Genomic DNA, 12,653 nt, shown 5'->3' on the forward strand with positions numbered 1-12,653 from the left:
CACCCGTAGGAAACCCATGCAGTTACAGGGAATTCTCGCTACTCCTTACAGATAGTGGCAGGAATTTAATCCCTATCTACACCCGGTGCTGTAAAGTGCTATGCTAATGCCATGTTACCATGCTGACCAACTATGAGGCCCCCAGTTGATCGGGCTCAACCATGGATATCGCATCTTAGCTGTCTACGTGATATGCACGCCAGGGCAGCACGGTATGGAGAGCAAGTTGTTCCACAAGCAGCAGGCTCCCCCTCTCTAAGCAGCTGAAGAATCCAAAGCAACGGCAGAGATCAACAAAGTTTGGCACCAGCAGAGAGTGTCGCAGGAGTTGCCAGTCAGCATTGAACTCAACTTTGGACTGCCTTAGAGATTCCAACTCTGGAATTTTCCCCCTGGGTTTACTCCTGAAGCTCCCCATGGGTGGGTATAACCGTAAGACAGCAGGGGTTTGAGATTAGTCTCCTTTCTCCTAGATGAGCTGCCAACCATGGCTGACGAGCCCCATCTGCCTGAAGTATCCTGTTTTAAGGTGCCAGTAACTCACCTTTGTTCCTCTTCCTGTCAGTTGAAACTGTTCCGCTGGGTTATTAGCTAAGCTACACGTGAAGGCCAGGAACTGGACTTGGTTGTCAGAGGCTATTTGAGGTGGACACCACTGGGAGCATTTAATAGGTAGTGGGAGCTTATCCCCATTACCACCCCTGGCTATACCAACCTTAAGGAGTCATTTGACCAATGCCTTGTGCAAAAAATAATTCAAAGGTTAGAATTAGGATTAGATGACTTTGGGGGCAAAAGTAGGTTGACACGGTGGTTAGTATACAGATGAGAACAGTATTGTTTGATTGAAAGGTCAATTTATTGTTAATTTCACGGAAACAGTTTATCCTTGAAAAGAAAAAGCAAATCTACCTGTAGGACATTGGGTATTGAAGTTATAGAGCCTGATGGGGAACTTCTTCACTGAGAGGATGGTATGAATGTGGAATGAGCTGCCAGTGGAAACAGTGAATGCAGGTTTGAGTGCAATATTTAAGAGAAATTTGGGTAAGTACATGGATGGAGCCTCGAAGAGCACCACACTCTTTTGGTTTGGAGGCCTGTGTGCCTCATTGGTACAGAGAGCTGTGTTGGCTGGAGTCAGGACTTTATGCTTTGGCTATTGGTAGGGTCACCAATGCCAAACAGGTCAAAGGGTAGAGGCCAGACTAAGAGTGGTCCACCGGTCCTCCAGGTTTGGGGGTTCAGCTCAGAGCTGAAAACCTTGACTGGTAAAACAAAATTGTTATGGAAATAGCAATGAAGAATCCTTCTATATCTGAATGCGATGGGGTATTCCTAAGTCTCCACCCGGGACTTGCATGACTGACAGTAGTGAAAACCCTGAGGAAGCTACTGACATGATGAAGGAAGCCCTGAACACTGCTGGAGATGGAAGACTTTCATTGCTGCCCTAAACGCCAGCGGCATAACGGCTATAAGTAAGTAACTACACAGATGAGAGAGGTATGGAGGGCTATATAGTGTGGGTCAATGAGATTAGGCAGAGTAACTGTTTGGCATGGACTAGATGGGCCAAAGGGCCTATTTCTGTGCTGTAGTTCGCTCTGACTTTGAATCTATGAGAGCAAACTATTTTCATCACAAGTTTTACAGGGAAAACTTGCACCTTTACCAATTTGTTCTCAAAGTCCTGACGATAAGGAACTAATACCATAATGAAAAGTCCGTTATTTTTAAAATGTTAAATACTACCTAATCATTTTGCGAGCACCGGCAAGCTTAAAATCCTAAGTACTAGGCCCATGGTATCTTTTACGTCCATCTGCGGGGGCAGACAAGTAGAGTTTGCTTTAAAGTTTTGCCTCGAAGGGGACACGATAAACTTCCCCAAATTAGCGCTCTCACATCCGACCGACATGACAGCCGTCTCCCGGGTACTACGCATGCGCGTTCACCGCGGCGGGGCTGTGCCCTTTGACCTTTTGCGTTTCCCGGTGGCCAGTGCGGCGCCGTCATGGAGACGCTGCGGGCAGAGATCGCTCGGAAACGGCGGCAGGTGGAGGAACGGGAGCTGCTCGGGGTGAGACAGGGGTAGGGGTGGGTTGGGTGAGGGAAGGAGGGGAGGGGTGAATGCGTGCCGTGTGTGTGGGGGTGTAGATGAGGGATGGAGGTGTTTTTGTGTATGTGATGAGGGTGGAGAAGGGTGAGCGGGTGGGGAAGTGGCAGAAGGAGGTGTGGATGTGGGTGATAAAGGGAATTCGGGGCGAGAGAGAGTCAGGGAGCAGCTTGTATGTGTGAGAAAGAAGGTTGAGGGGTTGTGGGGAATGATATGGGTGAGTAAAGTGTGAATGAGGGAGAGAGAGTGGCGGGCTGTTGTATGGTTGAGCGTGAGAGAGAAGGGTGCTTGGGTATGGTGGGCAAGAGAAAGGGCAGGCGGTGGGAGAGCAGTGTGGAATTGAGGGATGGGATATGGCTACTTCAGTAGCCCCCTTCAACGTTCTCGTCCTCCGCGTCCCCGCTCCTATATTGATGTTCACTTTTCTAAGTTAACTACAGCGTCTAGTGATATATGCCAGCTGGTGAATTGACACAATAAGAGTGTCTAACTGAAAGTTTGAAATTGATCCTAAATGGAGATTTGTTCATCTGGACAAATTTGTGAGGCCATTGTTGAATGGGCACATCTAGGAATGTGGCCTATATGTACAACTTTGAAGATCTATCCCAGACCTAACATATTGATGAAGAAGAATATTAATGATATGAAGAAGGCATGCCTGTGGCTATATTTAATTAGGAGTTTGAGGAGATTTAGTATGTCACCAAAGACTCTTGCAAGTTTCCACAGAAGTATTGTGGAGAGCATTCTTACTGACTTCACCACTATCTGGTATAGTTGGGCCAAAGTGTAGGAATGGAAAAAGCTGCAGAGGGTTGCAAACTCAACCGAATCAATCATGGGCATTAGCCTCCCTAGCATTGAGGACATCTTCAAAAGACGATGCCTCAGAAAGATGACCACCATCCTTAAGGACTCCCATCACTCAGCACGTACTCTCTTCTCATTGATATCATAAGGCAGGCAGTACAGGAGCTTGAAGACACTCATACAATGTTTTTGAAACAGATTCTACCCCCTCAGCCATCAGATATCTGAATGGACGATGAACCAATCCATGAGCACTACCTCACTATGCTCTCTTTTTACATTACTTACTTTTTAAATATATATTTCTTATTGTAATTTTTATTATTTTTATATACAGTATCGCAATGTACCGCTGCCACAAAGCAACAATTTCACAACGTAGATCAGGGAAAATAAACCTGATTCTGATACTGGTTTCAGTGGTTGAGTAATATTAGTACAGTGATTTAAAACAGTTATTTCTTTCTCTTCTTGAATGCATGCAATGCTGCGAGCCTGTTATAATAAGTACTGTAGCACCTCCTCACAATATTTTTACATTGCTTTCCAAATTTCCGAATTATGAACCTATGTACATTACCTCACTATTTTTGCTTTCTTTTTGCACTACTTTTAAAATTAAAATTTAGATATACTGTATATTTCTTAGTAATTTATAGTTTGTTATTAATATGTATTGCACTGTACTGCTGCTGCAAATATGTCAGTGATACTAAACCTGATTCTGAGATGAAGAAAATGAAGTGGTAATTGTTTTTTTCTGAAATTACAGGAATCAAAGAAGTACTTCAAGCGCAGTGACCTGACTCGGAAGGAAGAGGAGAATTATTTGGAGAGATGTGGTTATAAGGTACTACTTTTGCATTTAATGGATAGCAGTAGTGAATGAATTTGTTAACACAAGAGATTCTGCAGATGCCGGAATCCTTCTCTCTTCCATTCTCCAATCTGTCTCCCCTCTCCTCACTTGTCTATTACTTCCCTCTGATGCCTGTCCTCCTTCCCTTTCTCCCATGGTCGTCTCTCCTATCAGATTCCTAATTCTCCAGCCCTTTACCTTTTCCGCCTATCACCTCCCAGCTTCTCACTTCATCCCCCTTCCTCTACCCATCTTCTCCCTCACCTGGCTTCACTATCACCTGTCAGTTTGTACTCCTTCCCCTCCCTCATCATCTTATTCTGGTTTATGCCCACTCCCTTTCCAGTCCTAATGAAGGGTCTCGGCCCCAAACCTCGACTCTTCATTCCTTTCTGTAGCTGCTGCCTAACCTGCTGGGTTCTTCCAACATTGTGAATGAATTTATTGTTTTTTCTGTAAATGTTAAGACCGTTACATGTTGCCAGTGAGACCACTTACAGCAAATATTCCCTATGAAACTTGTGTCAATAGGTTGTAAATGAGGAGCCGCCGATAAAGGTATGGGTTCAGAAACACTCTTGTTTTGAACTGCATGTGAGTCAGGTATCTGAGTGCATGAAAGCAATTGGTGAGTGAGCTGAGATTCCGTAGCTTGGCTTTGGGTTTTTGTGTTGATTGATTACATTTGGCTGGCCCCCTTTTTTTAATTTTTAGTTATTGGAATAAAATATCTTTCAGTTATCAGCCAAGTAATTGTGGTAATTCATTGAAATACTTTGCATGCTCACCACTTGCATTGCAGGTAGAGATGTAGCTTTACTTGAGATTACCAAGCAAACATAGTACATTATGCTGCTACTTAAATTACTTTTTCATACAACACAATACATCTTTGATCAGCATGCTCTGATTCTCAGTAGTGGGTGTGCCAGGACAGTATTCACATTTCTTAGGTCTAGCAAAGGATGCATTTGCATCTTTCCACAGGGTAGAAGACAAAAGTTGGAAAAAATGTCACCATGCAGTTATATACATCTTTGTTAATGGCTACAGTCTATTTTACTTGTGGGAGATTGCTAGATTTTATTGGTCTGGGGTTAAAAGGAAGAAGATTGGATGCAAGTTTCAGATTCAAAGAGTACAGGACAAAATTTACAAGAATGTTGTTGGTCTTGAGGACCTAAGTTATAGAGAAAGGTTGATAGTTCAAAAAAATTGAGGGGAGACAAGTTTTCTCCCCGAGGTTGGGTGAGACTAGAACTAGAGGTCTAGGGTGAAAGGTGAATTATTTAAGAGGAGCATGAGGGGATCTGCTTCACTCAGGTGGTGCGAGTGCGGAACGAGCTCCCTGCAGAAGTGGTGGATGTAGGTTTGAAAGCGACATTTAAGAGGAGTCTGGATAAGTACATGGCTGGGAGGGTAATGGTCCAGATACAGATCGATGGGACTAGGCAGAATAATAGTTTAGCACAAATGAGACTGTCTGGAGGGCCTGTTTCTGTGGTGTAGCGCTCTGCTGCAATAATTTTAATTATAATAAGTTTACTTGTACAGTTCTTATCAAATTGATGTGTACTGTACCAATTCTTCAATGTAGGTTCCTGTTCCACCCAAAGTTGAAAGTAAATTTGTTATCAAAGTACTTGTATGTCACCATATACTACCCTGGGATTCATGTTCTTGTGGGCATTCACAGTAAATACAAAACATACAATAGAAAGAATGAAAAAAAACACACACACAATGATGTACAAACAACCAATGTACAAAAGACGTACAAATACAAAAGGAAAAGGAAATCATAATAAATAAATAACAAAAATGAAGAACTTGAGTTGTAGAGTCCTTGAAAATGTGGCCATAAGTTGTGGAAACAGTTTATTGTTGGGGTGAGTGAAGTTATCTCCGCTGGTTCAAGAACCTGATGGTTGAGGCGTAATAAAAGGATCTCAAACTCCAGGAGTCTGCTGATCCAACACAAATGGCCAGTGCTGGATCGAGGTCCCTAAAAGGGAACTGATGTCCTCACTAACTGTAACCTCAGTCAGACACTAATATATTTTAAAAAAATCTAACAATTACGGATTTATTAATTCTTTCCTGCTATAATGCCAAATCTTACACAGGTAAGTTTCTATGTAAACAGCTGGTAGCCACTCCTAGAGCCACTCAGTTTAAAAGAGCGTTCAGCGCTTTGCATTTTTTCTTGCACTTGGCTGCAAAAGAATAAAATGCTTATTGTTTTTGTAGAACAGTGTTAATACCTTGTGCATGAAATAAGTAGACAAATATGTGTATGTGTTTATGCACACACATTTGCATAATGTTAGTAAATGTAGTTAAAAGTTGTGTGGTTTTTAAAGATGTCTGCTTGCCTGCCTAGCATTGTCATTGACAGTTAAATGCTGTTTTACATTGGTGAAGGCATGGATGCTGAGCATGGAGTACAAGGAAATTTATTTAATATTGCTTTTTATCACAACAAATAATGGAAATAGTTTTTAAATTCTTTAGTCAAGGATTTTTGGAATACTGGAATATCCCACGCAGAATATGCCCCTCCCCCCTTACATGTTGATTATGACTGAAGGTTTGTCAGAGAATATTTTGGCAGATTAGTCCATTGGCTCATCATGTTACTTTTGAACAAAAGATGGATTTCAGATTTTGATACTACTACAGCAGTTTTGTCCAAAGCCATCCAGGTTATAGCTCTTCAGGAGCTGAACAGGTAATTTTAAAATGTGGTGGTGATTTTTGCTTTGAATGCTCTTCCAGACAGTGAATTCCAGACTTCCATAAACTTATTGAGTGAAATCATATTTTCTTAACTCCTTTCTGTATCTTCTTGCAATTAACTTAAACCCAGGGATTCTAGTTGCTCACATGTCTGTTAATGAAGGCTAGTCTTTTCCATTTATCTTAACTTATCTATGTCTCTTGCAAAGTTGTATTCCTAAACTAAATGTCCTCTCTGTTTTGGCCCTGACCTCTTCACTCTGCCACCTTCTCTTTTCTCCTTTGCCCATTGGATATGTTCCCTGGTTTCCGTCTTCACTCGTCACTCCTCAGATTTAGAGTTCATTGTCTACTAACTACTCCAATCAAAGCAGGCAGTCTTAATTATATGAGTCTTTCTGCCTGTTTGCGTTGCTAAATTATCATAGTTATAGAGCACTATGACACAGAAACAGGCCCCTCAGCCTATCTAGTCCTTGCCAAAACTTATTCTGCTTAGTCACATCAGCCCGCCCAGTAGCCCTCCACACCCCTTCTAGTCCAAACTTTTCTTGAAACGTTGAGATTGAACCCACATTCACCACTTCTGCTGGCAGCTCATCCCAGGCTCTCACCCCCACCTTCTGAGTGAAGGTTCCCCCCCCCCCACCATGTTCTCCTTAAATGTTTCATTTTCCCCCTTAACCTATGACTTCTAGTTCTAGTTTTACTCAACCTCAGTGGAAAGGGCCTTCTTTTGTTTACCCTCTCTATGCTCTTCACAATTTTGTATACCTCTATCCACTCTCCCTGCATTCTCCTATGCTCCAAGATTTAAAAAGAAAGTTCTAACATATTTAACCTTTCTCTGTAACTCAGATTCTCAAGTCCTGGCAATCCTTGTAATTTTTCTCTGTACTCTTTCAATCTTATATCTTTCTTATAGGACATGATCAATACTGCAGATTAGGCCTCACTAACGTCTTATATCTTCAATATAACATCCCAACTCCTATACTCAGTACTCTGATTTATGAAGGCCAGTGTGCCAAAAGCTTTTCAATCCTGTGATGCCACTTTCAAGGAATAATTATATAACTATAGGCAGAAGAGAAAAGTTTAGTTGGTCAGCAACCCACCGATTTAACCCTGGCTAATCACTGGACAATTAAAGAAGATATGCCCAGTTAAAGAAGACAAACATTCCAAATGTCCTAGCTATATATAGCTAGGGTGCCTAAGATTTTTGCATGGTATTGTATTTGTCAACGTGGAGTGGAGAGTGAGTTTGTAAATCTGGCAGGAGCAAAGGATTTTGGAATGGCAAGGGTGGGCCACCATGGGAGGAGTGAGGGACAGATGGCAGAGAAGGTGTGTCAGGGGCGGGGGCAGACACACTCAGTTCTGAGACACCAGGCAAGGTCATTTGATTGTAATGTCTCCCTGGTACTTCCAGCTCCCTCCTCTCTCCCTTCCCCTTTCCCAGCCATGATTCCCTTCTCCCTGCCCCCTTCCCACTCTCAGTGCACAATAGAGACCCAGATCAGAGGTTTATCATCACTCACATATGTCATGAAATTTTGCAGCAGTACAGTGCAATACATAAAATTACTGCAGTACTCTGTGTATTAGTTATATTAATTTCAACTTAATGTAATTTATAGTGTATTTTACATATTGCAGCGTACTGCTGCCGCAAGACAGCAAATTTCACAACATATGACGGTGATATTAAACCTGATTCTGATTCCTCAATAAGCCCTCGGGCTCTACCATTCATTGTGTACTTCCTAACATTATTAGTTGGCAGGGAGCTCCCATTATTTCACATTTTGATGATCTCTACTTGTCAGATTTAGACTTGCTTGCAAGTAGCTGCTTCCAGTCTCAAATTCAGATTCTCTGACATTGAACTTGGTCTTCCTCCAATTCAGAGCATTAAACTCCAGTCTGTTCTTTGTCTGTCCCCTTTGTTGGGACCACCCTGCAGCATTTTGGTGGATCCCATTCACTTTCTCTGCAGCTATCCTTTAGAACCCAAGGGTGTAGAGAACACCATGTACGTAAGATCTGCCAGCTTTAAATCCCATTAATTTCTTTAATATCTTCTTGACTTATGCATTCACTGTTATTGGCCCATTGGTTGCTTGCTTTATATAGAATGCTACTTGTGTGTTATAAACTTCTTGAGCTTTAGCTTTATTTGTCACACGTACATTGAAATGCGTTGTTTGTGCCAATGGCCAGTACAGTCCGAGCATATGCTGGGAGCAAGTGTCGCCATGCTTCTGGTGCCAACATAGCATGTTCACAGCCCGGAGCAGTACATCTTTGGAATGTGGGAGGAAACCGGAGCATCCGGAGGAAACCACACTGTCACTGGGAGAATGTACAAACTCCTCACAGACGGTTGTGGGAGTTGAACCCTGATTTCAATCACTGGTGCTGTGAAGTGTTAACCCTAACTGTATAGTACCGCACCACTGTCTTTACTAAAATTCATGAAATATTAGATTGAAAGTTCATTTCTTCATTTAACTAAATATAGTAGCTCTATTTCCTGAGAAATATATTTTTCCTGTTTCAGAAAACAATACATAATGTAACTTAGGAACATAGATCAGAACAATACAGGCCCTTCTGCCCGCTATGTTGTGCCAAATTTATAAACGATTCTAAGATCAATCTAAACCTTTCCTTCAACAGTGCCCTCTTGCCCTCTATTTTTCTATCATCCATGTGTCTATCTAAGAATTTCTTAAATATCCCTAATGTATCTGTCTCTACCACCATGTGTGGAAGGGCGTTCCTGCACCAAACTCTGTGTGGAAAAAACTTACCTCTGACTTGCCCCCCCCCCACTCACCTTAAAATATGTTCCTTCGTATTAGCTATCGGCACCCTGGAGAAAGTCCCTGGCTGTCCTCTCTATTTATGCCACTTCCTGCTCCTCTGACTTCATGTGACCCTGACCTGGGGGCTAAGCAGGTGCTACACCTTGCCCAAAGATGACCTGCAGGCCAGCATAGGGAAGGAATGCTTTACACCTCCTTCGCTAGAGACGTAACTGTACCCAGGCAGCATCCTGATAAATTTCATCTGCACCCTCTAAAGCTTCCACATTCTTCCTAATGAGGTGACCAAAACAAACACAGTATTTCAAGTATCGTCCAAACAGAGTTTTATAGAGCTGCAACATTACCTCATGGCTCCTGAACTTAATCCCCCCCACTAATGAAAGCCAATGCACCATCTGCCGCCTTAACCACCTTAGCAACTTGTGTAGCAATTTTGAGAAATCTATAGGGGTGTAATCCAAGATCCCCCACTGCTAAGAATCCTGCCATTACTCCTGCATTCTGCCTTCACTTCGACCTTCCAGAGCGAATTTGTGTTTATGTGGTTACTGGTGTGGTGGTATAAGTTAGAGGCTGGATCCTGCAGTAAAGAATTATTGCTGAATGCTGTCAATATACAGGTACAGTCGAAAACAAATGAACAAGATGATTCATCATTGTCACATCCAGTGCTTGAACTCGAGCTTGCAGAAGAGAAGCTACCAATGACCCTTTCCAGGCAAGAGGTACGTTTTGTGCAATAAATGGTTTCTATGTGCAGTGGGTTTTCAAAACGTTAATATTTAATCAGAATTTGTCTAATATAAATATTCAGTAAGAGTGGGGAATTAAGTATTTTTTATGGAGTTTTGATACAAAATTGTCAAATATTAGTAGCTCTGTTTCATTAGTTAATCTGTTGGAAAATACAGCAATATAAGACCATAAGATACAGGAGCAGAATTAGGTTATTTGCCCCATCGAGTCTGCTCCGCCATTTCTTCATGGCTGATCCATTTTCCTTCTCAACCCCAATATCCTGCCTTCTCCCTGTATCCCTTCATGCCCTGACTAATCAAGAATGTATCAGCCTCTGCCTTAAGTATACTCAATGACTTGGCCTCCACGACCACCTTTTGCAACGAATTCCATGGATTCATGACTCCTTGCCTAAAGAAATTCCTCCTCATCTCCGTTTGAAAAGGACATCCCTCTATTCAGATCCTCCTTTGGTGCAAACACTCAAGATTCAAGTCCATTTATCCGATTCAAATTTATTTATCATGTACATTGAAACATACAGTGAAACTTGTCATTTGCATTAACAACTAACACACCGAAGATGTGCTGGAGGCAGCCCACCAGTGTCACCACACATACCGGTGCCAACACAGCATGACCGCAATACTCAGTAGAGCAGCACAGGGAGAATAAAGGTGTAGAGTCTTTTACAATGAGAATAAAATTCAGAAATCGGAGATGGAAAGGGAATTAGTCCTAGTTCAGGTTTCCCTCAAGGTTAACCTGCAGATTGAATTGGCAGTTATAAAAGGCAAAGGATAGCATTCATTTCAAGTGGCCTAGAATATAAAAACAAGGATGTACTGTTAAGGTTTTGAGGCATTGGTCAGACTGTGCTTAGAATATTGTGAGCTATTTTTGCCCCTGTGATTAAGGAAAGATGCCCAGGCCCTGGAAAGGGTCCAAAGAAGGTTCATAAGAATGATCCCAGGAATGAATCTGTGAGAAGCATTTGATGGCTTCGGGCCTGAAATTAGAGTTCAGAAGGATGGTTGTACTGGGTGTGTGTGGGGGGGAGGGCGGCGTGGAATTTTATGGAACCTGCTGGATACTGAAAGGCCTGGATAAGGTGGGCGTGGAGAGGGTGTTTCTTGTAGTGGTAAATTCTAGTACCAGTGGGCACAGTCTCATGGTTAGGCTACGGTTAAATCGGGGTTGTTGGGAATTGCTGAGTGGCGTGGGTCGAAGGACCAGAAGGGCCTATTCTGTGCTGTGAATCCCTTTAGAATTGGTCTAAGGAGGAATTTCTTCAGGGCTTCCTCCATCTTGTCAGTAGCTTCCTCTTGGTTTTCATTACAGTCAGTCAAACATCCCAGCTGGAATACTGAGGAATACCATCGCACTCAGATGTAGAAGCATTCTTCATTGCTCTTTCCATAACAATTTAGTTTTACCAGTCAGGGTTGTTAGCCCTGAGCTGAACCCTCGAACCTGGAGGACCGGTGGACCACTCTTAGTCTGACCTCTACCCTTTGACCTGTTTGGTATGATTAACTCTACTAAGAGCCAAAGCACAAGGCCCTGACTCCAGGCAGTGTAGCTCTGTAGGTCATTGAGGCACACAAGCCTCCCTGAAGCACAAGGTTGTGGTCCTCTTTGAGGTCAGCCTGAAATGTTCCCTGTTTACTTCCTTCTTTAGATCCCTGTTTACTTGACACATGGCCAAGCAGTTAAGGTGTTGGACTAGTGATCTGAAAGTCGCAAGTTCAAGCCTCATCCGAGGCAGTGTGTTGTGTCCTTGAGCAAGGCACTTAACCACACGTTGCTCCTGCAATTTATAGCCCAGCGGCTGTGGTTAGTGCAGTATTGGCAAGTCAAGAGATTAGATGCTACAAAATCTGGACATTATGATATTTCTATTTGTGCAAGGTAATTTTGTATAAATTAGCTGCTATGTTTTCTACAGTGCATCAGTGCAGTCGTTCCAGTAGTACTTTATTCCAAGAGCTTCGGAATGCCATGATAAACCTATATCTGGATGTCTTTTTCTACAAATCACTAACTTTGAAATTTGAAGGATCAGTTTTGAAAATGATTGTTCTTCTCTTTAAAGTGTTTGGATAGGCTTGCAGTAGGTGGTGCTATTGTACCACCCCAGATTATGAGGTTTAAAAGGAGCGGTGCTTCCTCAGTTAATTCAGCACAACTCCCTGAAGGGAAGGAAAAACTCAGCACAGATGCTTGTCTCAAATCGAACGTTGCCATGTCCCCTGAGGGTGACATTGAAAGCTTTTGTATTTGCTCTTGCAAATAGTTGGAGTCGGCATTATTATTTTTCCTTCTGTTCAGCACAGGTTTTCACCCATTCAAAATTAAAATTAAATTTACTATCAAAGTACGTATGTCACCATATACAACCCTCAGAGTCATTTTCTTGCGGGCACGCTCAACAAATCCTTGATAGAATAATAATCACAGCAGAATCAATGAACGACCGCACCAACTTTGGCATTCAAACAGTGTGCGAAAGACAAACAAAAAATTACTAAGCAATAAATATCAAGTC

At 42.4% G+C, this 12,653-nt stretch overlaps 1 protein-coding gene across 2 annotated transcripts in view; it reads left to right on the forward strand.

Annotated features, from left to right (window-relative positions):
• The first annotated feature begins 1,989 nt into the window (after positions 1-1,989).
• Positions 1,990-12,653, forward strand: part of prpf18 (PRP18 pre-mRNA processing factor 18 homolog (yeast)) — a 42,794-nt gene continuing 32,130 nt past the window's right edge. The window contains exons 1-4 of one of the 2 annotated variants that reach the window (XM_063072630.1): positions 1,990-2,083; positions 3,705-3,782; positions 4,323-4,349; positions 9,988-10,092. In XM_063072630.1, coding sequence (XP_062928700.1) covers positions 2,018-2,083; positions 3,705-3,782; positions 4,323-4,349; positions 9,988-10,092 — 276 coding nt within the window. In that variant the 5' untranslated portion in view covers positions 1,990-2,017. The remainder of the gene's footprint in view (positions 2,084-3,704; positions 3,783-4,322; positions 4,350-9,987; positions 10,093-12,653) is intronic. The other variant, XM_063072631.1, reaches the window with a different exon arrangement.

The sequence above is a fragment of the Mobula hypostoma genome, chromosome 20, assembly GCF_963921235.1.
Source record: "Mobula hypostoma chromosome 20, sMobHyp1.1, whole genome shotgun sequence".
Classification (NCBI taxonomy): domain Eukaryota; kingdom Metazoa; phylum Chordata; class Chondrichthyes; order Myliobatiformes; family Myliobatidae; genus Mobula; species Mobula hypostoma.